General features: G+C 41.7%; 1 protein-coding gene across 6 annotated transcripts in view; it reads right to left on the bottom strand.

Annotated features, from left to right (window-relative positions):
* The window catches only part of LOC108876259 (intermembrane lipid transfer protein VPS13B), a 308,041-nt gene that overhangs the window by 131,680 nt on the left and 161,039 nt on the right, over positions 1 to 15,322 (bottom strand). For 3 of the 6 annotated variants that reach the window (XM_051076099.1, XM_018665629.2, XM_051076100.1), the window contains exons 25-30: positions 14,641 to 14,844; positions 8,254 to 8,425; positions 6,118 to 6,232; positions 1,751 to 1,892; positions 393 to 665; positions 131 to 287 (exon numbers count right to left, since the gene is read on the bottom strand). In XM_051076099.1, coding sequence (XP_050932056.1) covers positions 131 to 287; positions 393 to 665; positions 1,751 to 1,892; positions 6,118 to 6,232; positions 8,254 to 8,425; positions 14,641 to 14,844 — 1,063 coding nt within the window. Of the gene's footprint in view, positions 1 to 130; positions 288 to 392; positions 666 to 1,750; positions 1,893 to 2,820; positions 2,888 to 6,117; positions 6,233 to 8,253; positions 8,426 to 14,640; positions 14,845 to 15,322 lie in introns of those variants that run through there. The other 3 variants (XM_051076101.1, XR_007814639.1, XR_007814638.1) reach the window with 3 other exon arrangements.

The following is a 15,322-nucleotide window of genomic DNA, read 5'->3' as shown; positions in this document are numbered from 1 at the left end:
TTACAGACATACAGGCACCACAGACCTGAAGACTCCAAAACACTATCCATGACATAATACTGTCCTATTGTAGTAAAGTGTTAGCATGTGTAGACAAGTGTCCTTTCTCAGAGACAAGTCATTCTCTGACCTGCTGCTGTATGTTTGTCTTGTGCTCGAGGACAGAAGACCCTGATCACACTGGTGTTGATGTAGATGAGGGGCAAACACCGAGAAGTCAGTGTGTGGCTTCTCATTGGTTGGCCTGCTGACTTTCCACGCTCTCTATAACGTCTTGGCACCTTAGCCTAAAAAGACATCAATATATCAATATCAATAAATAAAAAAATAACGTGATTAATCTTAATCAGCATATGACACAGTAATTAGAACTAACAAACACTTTTCTCTACCTGGAGCACCCCTGCCACGGTGGCCAATAAGGGACAAGATAGCACCACATCAAAGGGCTGGGCTGTCAGCAGGATCTCTCTCAGGTACTGAGGTGAGCTATCTGCCAGAGGATCAGTGGTCATCCGCTGACTGGCAGTAGTAGCATTACTGCGTGTTGGCCGCTCAGACCGCGTGGTGAGTTTGTGACGGACGTTTTTGGTGACAGCCTGAGTGTAGGTGATTGACAGGAAGCCATGCTGCTGGTGAGAGCCCTCGAGGACCTTGACTGCCGTCTGGCCAGTGGTGAGACAGGACAAATCACACTAATGATAGGTATCATCACACAAAACAATCCCAGACAAAAATGTAAAATGGTCTGATATCTTGGACTAGGGTTAAGCCTGGCTAAAAGAAAATAATGTTACATTATATATGTAACAATTATATACAACTAATTTCTCCTATTAAATGACATTTTAAATCTTGGGCCAGATTTACAAACATGATTTAAATTTGATACAGATAATTTTGGTAGGTAAAGTAGAAATTTACCTTCAACAATGCTCTCTTTATAATCTTGGAATTTGGAAAGCCAAGTTTAGACTTATCCCTTACATTTCAGCAAGACTTAACCTCAGATCTCAGCCAAACAAAACCAAACAAAAAACAGCCCTCTGTGTTCCCATATACAACTCTAAAAAAGCCAAGCTGAAGCTGCTACCTAAAGAAGTTGCTTGAGCAAATTCTTTCATATTCTGTGCAGTAATTTAGATTGGATCAGCCCCCTTAATAAGATGCATATATTCTTGTTAAACCAATTAATGATTATAACTCTTTTCTGGGGCGGAATTATTTCTGATTTATCAGAAAAAGCCAGATATGAGTGATTTGCAAAGCAAACACAGGAAAAATTACTTAAAATACCTTAAGTAAAAGAAAAATAATACTAACTCTTGCATGATTAAAAGAGAGGCATATCTGTTTAAGACATCAGGTAAAGTCTGCAAAAACATCCAGTAACAGTGGACTTATTGGCTGTTAATAAAATAATCCAGCGATTGAAAATTAACTAAAAGCAGAAAATAATGCTTCCATTTGGGAGACATTCTATAATAAATGTGAGTAAAGACAGAAAAACAATTTATCAAGTTTAGAGGACATTGTATGACTACCCACAGACATATTTTCCTTTGGAGCATTATGTGATGGATTTGATTAATTTGTGAAAGATTTCAATGCAACATGAAAATTGTTTAAGTCCAAATGAAAGCACTGGCTTCTCAAATATCTCTGAGGAGCACACCAAGCTTTCATTCTAGGCCACTGTTGATGGAGGATAAGCAGAGTCAACTAAAAAGAAGAAAAACTGGATTCTTACAGGGGGGAAAAAGCCAGAGAAGTGGCTGAAAGAGTCTTGCTTGCTGACGGGTCGAACCAACACAGTGCGTCTGTTCAGCTTGTCAGTGCAAGACAGGACCACTCCTCCACAGCTGCCTGAGCTCTGAACACCATCCTCCATACTGGAGGTGAGGAGAGGGAAAGAGAAGAGAGAGAGAAAATAGATGCCGAAAGGGACAGAGTCGGCAGGAAGTCACAGGGAGGTATCAAAGTAGATAATTGCAGAGAAGGGTAGGAAAGAAAGATAAAGAGGGAAGAAAAGAAAGAAAAGCAAGATGATGATTTTTTGGAAGATTAATTATGGAGTAAACTGATTAAAACCAAAGGAAGTTGCACCAGCTTGAACCAGCTACAATAATGAGGAATGGTCTTATACTATCCAGCAATAAAAACACTAAAACAGTTGTTTGACTTTGGGATGAGTGTTTTGTGAGAAGTGTTTTGAATGGGAAAAGTATAATTTGGAGGTCCTCAAAAACACTGATCTGTAAACAATATAAATGATGAGAAAAATACTTGATGTGTGTTAATGATGTGTTTCATTGTGTTGTTTAGTGTGCTTTCTGTTTTCAAAATTCAAACGTTTAAATAATGCTGACTGTGTAAACTACCATTTTCATTTGTTAGGCACCAGTATAAGACCATCACCAGAATAACATTTCATCAACAAGGGAAAAGAGGCCTATGTGGTAGTTTCCTCCAGCACACGCAGGCACACACACAGAGTCAGCTGACACCAGATTTTATTGGCTTGATTATTTAGCCAATCCGAGCCACTGGAGAGACAGGGGTATGGAATTTAATTTCATTGTTGTTCAGTTTTCTTCAAAATTTTAAAGGTGTAGCAAAATACCCCACTGGTTGACACCCAAAGTTACAGCCAAAAACAATGTTTTGTTGGTTTTTTTCTCTCAGGACTTCCTTTGTTTTCCTGTCTGTCCAGCATCATCAGAGATGAAGGACCTTGATTAGGAGCAGCAGAATTGCAGTGGCACAGTATAAAGAGGCCTAAGGCTGTTGTGGCTGCTGTGGGACAGGCAGAACCCTCACCACGGCTGTGTCCTTGCACTGCAGAATGAGTCCTTCATAGTGGCCAGAGTGCCAGTCATGCCCTGGCCTGGAGAGACACACAAGGCCAAACTTAAATTGGGCATCTGGGACTACTCATACTGCTGTGGCTGGGCCTGATAATATCTCTTTAATGTCAACAACAGTTACAAAATTGCATTTAGATAAGTAAACCGCAGACTGATACCAACATTTTTATCAAACTGTCAGCAGCCTAGAGGCATACACTGAAACTTGTATAAAGTTACCATTCCTTTTAAAATTTAGATAGCGCTTAGAGATGGTGATAAGAATGGAACACATGTATTAACTTGTCTAGATAATGATAATGTGATGCAAAGTTAATTTCTGCGACATTAGGTTTCCATTAATTGTAGTGCCCATCCTTTAGTAGAAAGCACCTGTAAAGCAGAAATCAAAAGATGTTAACATGAAGACAGACACAACAATTAACACTCAGTATGCAGCACCATGAAAACACAAAACCTACAGCATATAAAATACACACACATATACATGCACAACATTACTACAGTTCCTGTAGAACAACAAATCACTATCATCACAAAACATGTATGACAAAATGTATCAGTCAATGCAATGAAAATGTTTAAAGCCATCTGTGCAGTTTTTTCTACACCACTCTCTCACTGTGCTTGCCCCCCTCCCTCTTAATTACTCCCCAACAGAGTTCTAGAAGTTCAGTGAGTGAGGAGTGGGCCTACTTGTGAGTGTGTGCGTACTGTATGTGTGTTTAATACATCATTATCCCGTGTATGTATGTCAGTTCTTTCTGTGTGTGTGACTATGTGAATATCCCTCTGTAATCTCCCCACTCGGCTGTAAGAGTGACTAATACATATGGACCCCCCACAGCTCATCATTCCTCCTCTTTTCTCTCCCTGCTCCCATCCAGTCACCCTTCGCTCCCAGCCATTTGCAAAACAGCTGGAAGACATCAGCTTCAATTTGTGTGAGATGCTCCTTGGAGCGACTACGGGTGAACTGTCACCGGCTGTCCTCTCTTGGGGGGGTGGGGGGTGGGGGGTGGGTGGGGGCGTCCCTGCATTTGAGAACGGTTCAAGAGCACCATTGCAAAGCAAGACCTGTCCAAAACACGGGGGAGAAGAAGCTGTTGAAAGTTCAGAAGATCAGAACTTCCAACAGGATAGGAAACGCCCCCCAACAGAGTTTAATACCCAATCACTCCCTTGCATCTTTATCTCCCTCTAATTTCCCTCCTCTGCTCCATGATGCTATTTTGTATTCCCTGGGAACTCCCTCTCTGTCATTTTTATTCCCTCCTCCACCCTTTCTTGTCCTCCTCCTTTTTTGATACAACCACACATTCAATTATATATTTACCTCCCATATTCGCCTTCCCTATCTGACTTTCCATTCATTTTCCATAAGTGAGATAGCTAAGGCCAGATGAAACATTTTCTCTGTCAGGCTTGATTTAATCTGACCCACTGCGCACAAATAACCTGGGCTGGGTGATGAAATACCTAACAATTATCTGTTCAGAATGATTAATATGGACTCCAACCTCTGTGGGCTCTCTTGTATACGTGGATGATACAGATTAGAGTGGGCCTGGAGCCCAGAGGTCCTCCACTGTGTCCTAAACAGCCATGACTGTAACCTGGCTTGGATGATGGAGTGCTTCCCCTGCCAGACCTCTGGTTGGTTAAAAGTGTGTTGAGAACACGTTGTTAAATGCACATTAAACTGAAATAACCTAGAAATGAGAAAATTGACCCATTATCTATTTAGGAAGGCATAGAGGTCTACTAAAGAGATTAAGGTTGGCTCTGTCTCAGAAGCAATTGGACACACACCTGTGAGAGCAGAGTGGTATGATATAATGACCCACAACACCTTCACGCCCTAAAACTGCCTAATCACTGACATTATCCTGGCTTAAGGTGCTACTCCATACTGTATGAAACACATGTGGCCTGACAGAATAGAAATCAGATGACTACAGTGAAACAGGGAGGTCTGTAAAAAGCTTGCTAGACAGTCAGGTTCAAAGCCAAGACCATCGCCTGAGTTCCCCTCTGACCTGCAGTGAAATGTCTGTGACCGAGCTAAGGTGATTTTAAAATCTGGCAAATCAGAATCAATTTCTATTATCGAGTCAGTGGTGAGACCATTGATTGCTTATGATGGGGTTCAATATGGGCACAGGGCCTGGAAGGTCCATCTCCCTTTCACTGTCTGGCTCAATCAGAGAAGGAGGCACTTATAGGAGCATGTCTACGCAGGCACAAACCTGAAAACAGAGACAAACACTCTCTGGTCTGCTGGATGCAACATGGTGGAGTGCTAGATCACCGTTTCATTATCTCCTCACACCAAGACAGGGAGAATTGCCTCCTGCTAAGTGGTCTCTTCCCAACAGAACAAGACCTCAGGCACGTACACAATGCACACTTGGAGCTGCTGACTCCATCACAGATGTATGTGATCAAGGGAATGAGAAAGAAATACAGGGGAAAAAAAGTATTTTGATATCGAAAATGAGTCCACCCTCTAATTAATGGCAAGAATGTGTGTGGGACACAGAAAAAAATAGAAATCTTAAGTCATAGCTTCAGTTCCTGAAGCACTATGCGCTTTCATAATTTCAGAACCCAGAGCTAAATTACCCCATTTTGACTGGAGCTTGACATGGGGAGAGATTACCATAAGGATGTAGTGGAATATTGCCCAGTGGTTTTCCTCCCCTAACAACGTGTTAATGTTTCTGTGAATCGATTCAGACACCGCAGGCTGAGAGAAAATGACTGACTGACTGACTGAACTCCTCTGCTCTGTGAGTCAGAGTTGGGCCAGCCCAGAGCCCGTTCAACCCGTCCGTCTAGTCTGTCGGCCCATCTGTCTGTCCGTCTGTCTGTTAATCTGTGGTCACCACCGCAACAGTTGTCTGGAAAGACGATGACACTGAGGTGATAATCCGAAAAATCACCCATATGAGCATAAGTGGGAACAGACCAAGTGTTAGTAGTACTGGTGGTAGAAGTGTATGTGCACGTGTGTGTGTGTGTGTGTGTGTGTGTGTGTGTGTGTGGACTCTGGAACTGTGAGAGCACAAGCATGTGGGGGTAGCACGATGACCTTGTGGATAGCGGGCTGAATTGGATGGTCCCACGTTTTACTTTATCACTGCATCAGCTGGTGTCACCAAATCCATTCCTGCTCACTGACTTAAAGTTTAGCAAAACTCTAGAATCATGTATCTGTATGCGTTTACATGTAGTAGATGTACTCTACCTGCATCTGTAGTGGTCGATGTTGAAGCTGCCAACTTTACATTTGATCTTTGTATAAACATCCTGGACGTCTACAGAGGCACTCAGGTCTTCTAGTTCACTGATGACACAGATCTCTGAAAGAGACACAAAAAAAACAGGAAATAATGTTTTCTGCATTTTCAGATCATGAAGTGAAAAACAATCATTCATTATGACAGCTTTACTATGTATCAATCCTTAGTTTGCAAAGCTGTGAAAGTCAAGACTGTTTCCCTTTATTTTTGTTTTAGTTGTATGGCCATCCTTGTGCTTGGCAAACAGGCAGTACAGCTGAACATGGGACTTCAGGAGAGGAAGTTTTGTATGTGTGAATTTCATTTCTGTGGGCAAGGACCTGTACTGTAGCTAACCCTGTCCAGGTCTTGCCTTTGGCCCTGATCCAACTGCTGTGGTCAGTTCCTGTACAGTACATGCAGTGTGTTTTTGAAGCTGGACCAGTTAGGCTGATTAAGGCTGGAGCCGATGTACACACACACACACACGCTCGCGCACGCGAAAACACGTGTATCCATAAAAATCAATGTATATGGCTCTATGCACCTTGTACGCAAACAAACCCACCCACTTCAGGCAAAGTGAGTAAGCTTCATAGAAGAACTGATTAAATTTGTATTGAACCAAGCCTGTGAGCTTAACTGTTAGTTCTCTCTCATTGTTTCCACTGAGAAAGTCCCACAATCACAGACTAGCTTGGGAAAATGGACTTCATGCGTGTGAAACTATGGTTGTTGTTGTACTGTTGCCTTGTGGTGATTCTGAGAAACGCAGAGGTTCCTAATGGCTTATTAATATTGAAACACAAGGCTTGTCAGCTTTATTGTGGATACTGTGTGGAAAGAACTCTCCCAAGTTGTTAAGATACTCAGAAACTCATAGTCTCCGAACATGGTGTTGATATTGATGTATGAGTTTTCTAAACCCACCCTGTAAGAGCACTGGAAACCCTTAGTCCCTTCGTCTTAAATGGCTCATCTTGAAAGAAGGAAAGAGTACCACTGATTTGTGCCTTTAGCAAAGCCTCTGGAGACTCATGCTTGAATTTCTACCTCTAATCTTCCAACACATAATAGCACAACATTATACCCGAGAACTAATAAGTCTGGAATGGCTGTTTTTCCTTTTTTCTGGAGAGACAAGAATCTTACTTCCTTTGCAGTTGAAAAACATATTACATCATAGCAGATTGTCTGCAGTCCTATCTGTGGCTTACTTATTTGATCAAAAGAATGTATTTGTGATATTAGGCATCTGATATTGTGCATACACACACTTTTTATTTTCAATAACATGCTTAATGTGTTGCATACTGAAAATCCAGTGGTAAGTTCATCTTGCAACTCAGATGGCACATATTAAGCCCAAATCCAAAGTAATGCCTATTTAGGATGTCTCTAAGTCAAACCATCTCTGTGAGGTCCTCCAAAACATTCCATTCCCACTATTAAAGACCTTAAGCTGGGTGATCTGGTTGGCAGATGCTAAATATTACAGCCACCAATTAAAGGTAAAACTAGCCTTTCATCACACCAGTAAATCTAAAGGGGACAAGAGGCAGTTCACTCGGGATTCATCACCCATTTATTTATTTGTCTTTTCCCTCTGTTCCGTCTTTTCTCCAGCTGCTTTTCCCTTCTGAGTGCTTCCTATTTGAATGAAAAGAGAGGCGGGGGATGATCGCTTAAAGTGCTGATACAGCAAGACTGTAAAAGCTCTGAACAGCCCCCTACACTCTTTCACACTGTGCAAAGACAAACATGCTTTAAAAACTGGCCGCACTTAAAATCTGAACCTTTTCACTACTGTCTTAAAACAATAGACTCATCAAATCAACTTTAACATCCAATGAATTCCTTGTTTAATCAGACATATTAATTGTAGCTGCTCATGATATTTACCAAGTTCTTCAGTTCTTCCACACGTCTGTTGCTGCTACCGTGAACATGCAACTTCCACATATGATGTGTTTAAAGCAGCAAATTATCAACTTTACATATGTGAAGTGTGAAAACTATTGTGTATTATGCATCAGCAAGACTGGAACAGAAAATGTAGTGAAAGAAAAAGACCAACAAGTATTATGTCATAGTTAATGTACCTGTCTTTTTGGCTGTTGGGTCAGGAGCGAACAGTTTAACAGTGACCTTGGGTAACATCCACTGCATCCAAAGGCTGACCTTCCCACTGGTGCCTCCAATGCTGCTAGTTTTCTGCTCCAAAGTCACGGTGTCGGCGAACGGACTGTTGTCTGCAGCTGGCACTGAGTCACCCTAGAGAGCCGAAATAAGATCTGTTCAGTCTGGGCTGGTAAGATGGTTACAAGCCACGATTTGAGTCTGAAGACTGTGGTAGAATTCAAATGTTTCTATCCATTAAGAGGAGTTGTCGTATTAACTTAAGAACTGAAGTGCTGTGATTAACACCTCACATTTTAGTTTAGATTTAAGTTAATTTAAGTCAAACTACATTCAAGCATAATGAAATGAAAAAAATACACACGCACAATTCAATATTTCCCTTAACTGTGATATTAGTCTTGCATCTGTTTGTTTGTCTGTCTGCTTGTGTGCATGTTCAACCATGTGTTCAGTGAATGTGTGTGTGTGTGTTTGAAAGTGTCGTCGCTGTGCATGTAGCCATAACAAAGCAACCACCAGCCTTTTGGAGCATAAATGACATCAGTGTCTGGTGAACAGAACTCCACTCAGAGCTAAGCAGCGTGGGGGGAAAGGAACCATTGTCTGGAGCTGTCACTGGTGTTAACCCCAAACGAAGCCACCAGCATCCACATGGCCCGCTTTCACTCAAGTGTGCCAGGACACAAACGTCTTGCAGCCTGGGAGGGAATGGGAAGTGAAAACCGGAGATCGGTGGTGAGGTGGGGGGTGAGGTGGGGAGGCAAGCAGGATGTGGCAGAGGATTCTGCCTTCTGTGAGCTCTCATCTCATTACTATGGGTTTGGCGAAGCACTGATGATGACAGCAGTGGGGATATTTTTTCATAATTTCTCTTGCTCTCTTCCTGGTAAATCCAGGTTTTCAAAATATATATCTGCCTGGTTGACTCAGACAATACAGCAATTTGCAGTTCTGGCACTGCAGGATTTCACTCTTTCCACTGTTTCTCCCCAGTGGGGTAATCACAGATTGGGTCATGGTTATCGAGCCTGGCTGTGGTTGGCGAGGAGGTTATCAACCGTCTCAATTAGAAAGCACACAGCTGCTGGGTTGATTACAGTGTCTTAGGGCAAGGTTATGCTTTTCGCACGCGGACATGAGCTGACATGGAATCATGACAGAGGATCTTTTATACATGTGTGGGTTTCTCCTCACAGCAACTGTGGCAGCAGCTCCTCAAAGCTCCTTGTTTCTCCTGCACATGCGTGTGAGCATTGTCAGTTGGAAACATGTCTGATGATAGGTGAAAACCCACCGCATGGGAACCATTGCACGGGACCCTCGCAAAGGGGCGTGTCTGTTGGTGTGATGTCATTGTGGCTGCGTGGGCCCCTGCAGATGCCTTGAGCATAAATCAAGCTTCCAGATGAATTATCATCTGTTCAAAAATAGATTCAACTTTACATTGTGTGGGGGACGACTAGACGCTGATGAGAAGCATGTGCTCCATGCACCAGCTCTGAGAATTAAAAAAGTGAAAAAAGCTTTTACTGTATGTGGTTTAACATTTTCTTTACATGTTTAAGATTCAAAATCTATCAGATAAAAAAAAAAAAAATGAAGAATGCGCCAAAAATACCTCATGTATTTTATCCAAAGCATGAACGTAGTCTGGAGGACAGTGAAAGAGGAGACTAAAAGCCCAGCAGGCAGGGGGATTAGAGTGCTTATATTATATCAAACAGCTACATCAATATACATCAGATAACAAAACATACATCTTCATACCTCCCCAAAATTACGAACTTAAATGCTGTATATATGAACAGACGTTCCATAAGAATAACAACGCTGTATCACTTACTCCAGAACTAGCATTTATTGCAATTATGTTCCTATGCAGTGTCATTATGCATTTTCATGGAACCAAACAGTCAAGGTGTGTGTCTATGTGTGTCTGTCTATGCGTGTGTAATAACTGTGACTTGTAGTGAGTAATATGAGCCAAGCACTAATGGTGTTCAGTCAGTCTCAATGAGAGATATCCTAGTGTCAATTGCCGTTTGGGTACTAATTGTTGTTGAGCTGAAGTCAAAACATAGCACTGCGTGAGTGTGTGTGTGAGTGTGGTTAGGACTATTTAGTTTACAGTTCTGGCCACTTGGTAGGATTAGGCTCTGTAATGTCATGTGTGGAAACAGGAGCCAGCCGCTGGCACAGTGGGAAGCTCAGCCCGCTGTGTACTCCAGCGTAACCACGCTGGAGCATCAAACATGCGACTGCTCCTACATCCCTGCCAGAACTGCTGCTGTCACTTTCAGTCTCATATGAACTGATTTTACTGCAGAAAGACGAAAGACAAGTTTCTCTCTGACTGACATCCTTGCATTTTTTGAAAATGCATAATAGTTTTTAAAACAATTTTTTAGACTTTCATTGAGGAACCTTGCCCTTGTGAATGACTTAACCCATAATAACCTTAATAACAAAACCCCAGAGGCTGTATTTCATTTTAATTGTTGTAAACCTGTTGTCAAAATCTAGGCTTTCTACATTTTATAGATTCAAAACTAATACTTTCAAGACATTTTAACACATACCTGGAACTTGAGACCAATGGAAAAACCCAAATTAAGAGAAAAAGATGGCTACTTTCCATTGAACATAAAAAAATCAACTATGAATTTAACATTTTCAGGAAAAATGATCACATGAAATTTAGTGTCAATGACATTTACAGTCATTGCAGTCATTGTGTTTTGTAGAGCAGGTGAGACTTGCTCTACAAAAGAAACAAAATGATATAACTCTTAAATGCACAAAAAGTTAATTCTTTCTCATATAGAAAAGTAAAATTTCCAAGCATGGAAATACTGTTCTTTACTTTGTTTTGGCCACTAAATCCTGCTTTTCTAAAATGGTCAGGTCCGACCACTTTCCACATACAGTGGCTGAGGGATAACATTATCTATCACTGGCTTCTACTATGCACTGGTTACTGTGTTGAAGTTACAAAAATTACCTAATAACAAAATTTGTGTAACATAATGTTTCTTATTGTTGTAATGTTACTACTAATAGTAACTGCATTTATTGTCATTCCAAATCCCTTTCCTTCATTTATAAGTCCCTTTAATGACTTACTAACTTCTTTGGTATAGCCAGTCATTGGCTCATCAGGTCCACACTACCAACATTCACTCAAAGTATTCTTCAAATAGCTAATCATCAATAGAGCTAAACTATACACATTACTACCAACTAGACATCAACACCATTTTCAGTGGTGTGTAGAGATGAATCATAATCTTAGTAGAATATATTCACTCAATAACCGCTCGTTGTCACAGGCTTGAGTTGTCACCCCTGCCAAGGGAAGACCCTTCCCTGTTATTAGTCATTCAATCAGTGTGAAGCTAGCTCCTAGCTCCTAGCAACTATCCCTTAGCACACAAACACTGTGGGTTCAGATGTTTTAAGTCACAGTAATCAGATTAGTCGTACACTGACTTGACATGGGTAGAAAGAGTGGTTACTGTTTGTGTTGAGATGATGATTTTGTGTTTGTTGCATAAGTGATTGATAGGCTATGGTTTCTCTATGAGCTGTTGGCTGCTTGGGATACCCTGCTTCCACTACCAATCACTGCTCTGACTCAGAGCCCAACAGAATTTAATGCCCCAACATCATGTAATTGCCAGTTGTGGCCATAGAGGTCGCTAGTGCCCTCCCCCCACCCAAGGTGAGGCCTTGAAGAACAGATGTGATCATGCGGTGTTGGTAGAGGTGGGCTCTGCCACGTTCCTGAGCTGCCAGACTGGGGCCCCAAACACACACACACAGACCCACAGACACACACACATTCTAAGAGGGAGCTATTTTCCCACACCTCCACAGGCCAAGTTGTAAAGTATACAATTTAATTCCTGGGCCTCTGCGCTATAAACGGGCTGAGGATCCGGGTTTATTTTCTCTGCAGAGTTTGTCTTTGCTCATCAGAGAGACCCAAACATTGGAAGACAACAGCAGGCTGGGAAGTGTCAAAGAAAGATGGAGGAAAAGGCAGATTATGAAAGAAGAGTGGAAAGAGAGAATGGTTTCAGGAGACGTGGAAGGGTAGAGAAAAGGTTGGAGAGTGCAAAGAAAGGCTTTAGAGAAAAAAAAAGATTAAAGAAGGTAATGATAAAGTAAGAGTGGCAGAATTAATCTGCAGTTAGAGATGTAGTACAGTGAGGGAGGAAGGAGAAGTGGGAGAGATGGAGTAAAGCATGCATGGAGGAGAGGCACAGTAGAAGGACAAATATTTGCGGAGATGTAAAAAGAAAAACTACAACCAGTACTTGACAGGACATGAATGTTACCATCGAGTTCTGACTATCATCAATTTCTAATCATTAATTTCAGTAAATGTCATAGTATGTGAGATTATAATGGGTAGCTATTATTGTGAATGGTTAATGGCGCTTTTAAGGGGAGTTTTAGTCTGGTTACATTTGGTGGTGGTCAGGGTTTAGTCAAGTCAGGAAAGAACTTTTTTGAGGCTATGGTCACGTCCAAATTTGGTATAAAGGGTGGATTAAGAGAATGTTGTCAGGTTGAGATAAACATAAGAGGAAAGATGCACAGGAGGAGAAGGAAAAAGAGAAAGAAGAGAAAGACTGACAGGAAACCCTGTGGAATAAACACTATGTTGCATCAACCCATAAATACTAGCAAACAAATGTATATGAAAATGGCACAGAATATTGGTTTGATTTAACAGCAGAGGGGGGTAGGAAATGCTGGGAAGGGGCCGTAGGGCAGTGGGTTTGAGGGGTGTGGTGTGAATGTAGTTGAAGAAAAAGAGGACTGAGCAGGACATGTGGGGGGAGCAGGATTGTCGGGGAGAGACTGCTACCACTACTGCTGAGACTTATCAAGCAGCTCCTACATTCTTGCCCAATCACCCAGCCTCCCAGAGGACTAAACACTTCTACCAGTGTTTGTACTTAGTTAAACAGTGACAAGTGGGCTGTCAGGGGTCACTGTGGCCTTGTTATAGATGCACTACACCACAGCGCCTTCACTGCCATGCTGAACTGCTGCCACTTTGGTGGGTCCACAAATGACAAAAAACATGTTGATCGAACGGAACCAAATACAGACACAGATACACAGTGATACATGAAAGACTTTCTTCATGAGTATGTGTGCTCACATACACAGCTCATTGCCTCTGCTGTGATCCAAGGGGTCTCTCATTGCAGACAGGGCCCTGGTGGTCAAAGAGCTTTATACCCTGCACTAGTTGCCACTGCTTAACAATAAACACTCATCAACACCATCTTTTTTATGCATCCTATGTTCTCCCTTCACAGGAAAATACACATATTACACAAGGCCCCGGGGCTAAGGCCCCAAGGCCATGGGCCCCCAGCTTGTCATTGCTGCTGCTACTGTACTAGACAGACGAAAAAACACCTGCCACATTACCTAAGCCTGGGATAAGCATCATCACCTAGGGACGAAAGGAAAAATAACACTCCAACATTTGACTGTAATTTTTCCATTGGCTATGAACATGCCTGCATGTACTGCTATACTTCATACTTCACTCTCTGGGTTTGATATTTTATCTGAGCGAAAAAATGTAAATACAGGTTATTGTTTTCCCCAAATTAAGGAGCAGGTTTATACTCAATCAAGCCCCAGCTTACATGAATCAAACAGAGCTCACGGCCTATCTGGGGTATCTGCTCTGGGTAAGAACAACTAAAAGAAACACAAGCACTGATGAGATTTTTCCAGCTTTGAAAATCCGTCCCAAACAAAACAATTTTTTAGACAAATTGCATGTGTTAGCACTGACTCAACTACTCATAACAATAAAAACTACATAAGAAATCATAAATCAGAAGCACAATTATGTATACAACAAAGGCTTGAATAGCATGCATTACTGCATGACTCATAGCACCTTAGATGAAAAAACAGTTGGGTGTTGGCAGGGTGTATTCATCATGAAGTAACATAACATGAAAGGAGTGATACCAGAAAAACACACTGACTGACAATGAGAAAAAAAAGTTCAAAAGTGTCCTGTTGTAGTATGGTGGAGAGAGCAATAGCAGCAGTTAGATAGAAAAACATGTACAAAATACACAAAGTGAATGAATGAATGAAGTATTTCTCTGCAAGAGTAAATTAAGTACCATTCTATGATGCATCGATGGCAGTGCAAGTTATTTATTTGTTGTTGTTTCTTCTATTATAAGGCTGGTCCATATGAAAAACCACAACTAACATGTGCAGGTGATTTTCATAAGAAACACTTATAAAAACACTGAACTGACAAAATGAAATGTGTAGCTGTGTGAGAAAAAACAAACCTCTGTGGGGGAGCCAAAATCTGCAGAGGGGCTGCAGGTGCTGGTATCTGGCAGGGCGGTGCCAGCACTGCTGCGCACTGGGGAGGATGGTGCAGCCCCAGCGGGGGGGTCTGGGATGCTGGATGTCTGACGCAAGATGCCATGCCGCTGGAGACGGGCCCACGTGGAGCTCCAGCTGAGGAGGAGTTCATATAACAGTTGAACCTGGAGAGAAGAAGAGGAAAACAGAGAGAGAATTTTAACTGCCTGAAAATTAGATTTAGTATGTAGAAGGAATTATGTACTTCACACTGATCAGTCTAATGCAGTGGAGACACTATCATACAGGATTCTCTTGTATACTATGTGTATACTACTTCCAATTATACACAAGAAACAGATTTGTGCACAAAAATGACAGTGACAGTACAGCAGAACATGGTTTCGATACATTAGACTACTTTGCCAATTGAGTGCCTTAAAAGATAAACCTAACACACCACAAGTAGTCTTAATATTTGAAACCAGATTCAAATGTATTTTTGCCAAGGTCTGACTCAAACAGCTGCACTTGGGAGTTCTCATGTAGTTCTGACTTCTGAGGCCATTAGCATGATTTTGCTTGGCAGCTTTGTAGTTATGTGACACTAAACCTAGTTAAAGTTGAGAGAGGAGGAAAGAAAAGAGGAGGAAGTATTTGCCA

This window comes from Lates calcarifer, linkage group LG15, assembly GCF_001640805.2.
Source record: "Lates calcarifer isolate ASB-BC8 linkage group LG15, TLL_Latcal_v3, whole genome shotgun sequence".
Lineage (NCBI taxonomy): Eukaryota > Metazoa > Chordata > Actinopteri > Centropomidae > Lates > Lates calcarifer.
This window is presented reverse-complemented; position numbering and strand designations above follow the sequence as displayed.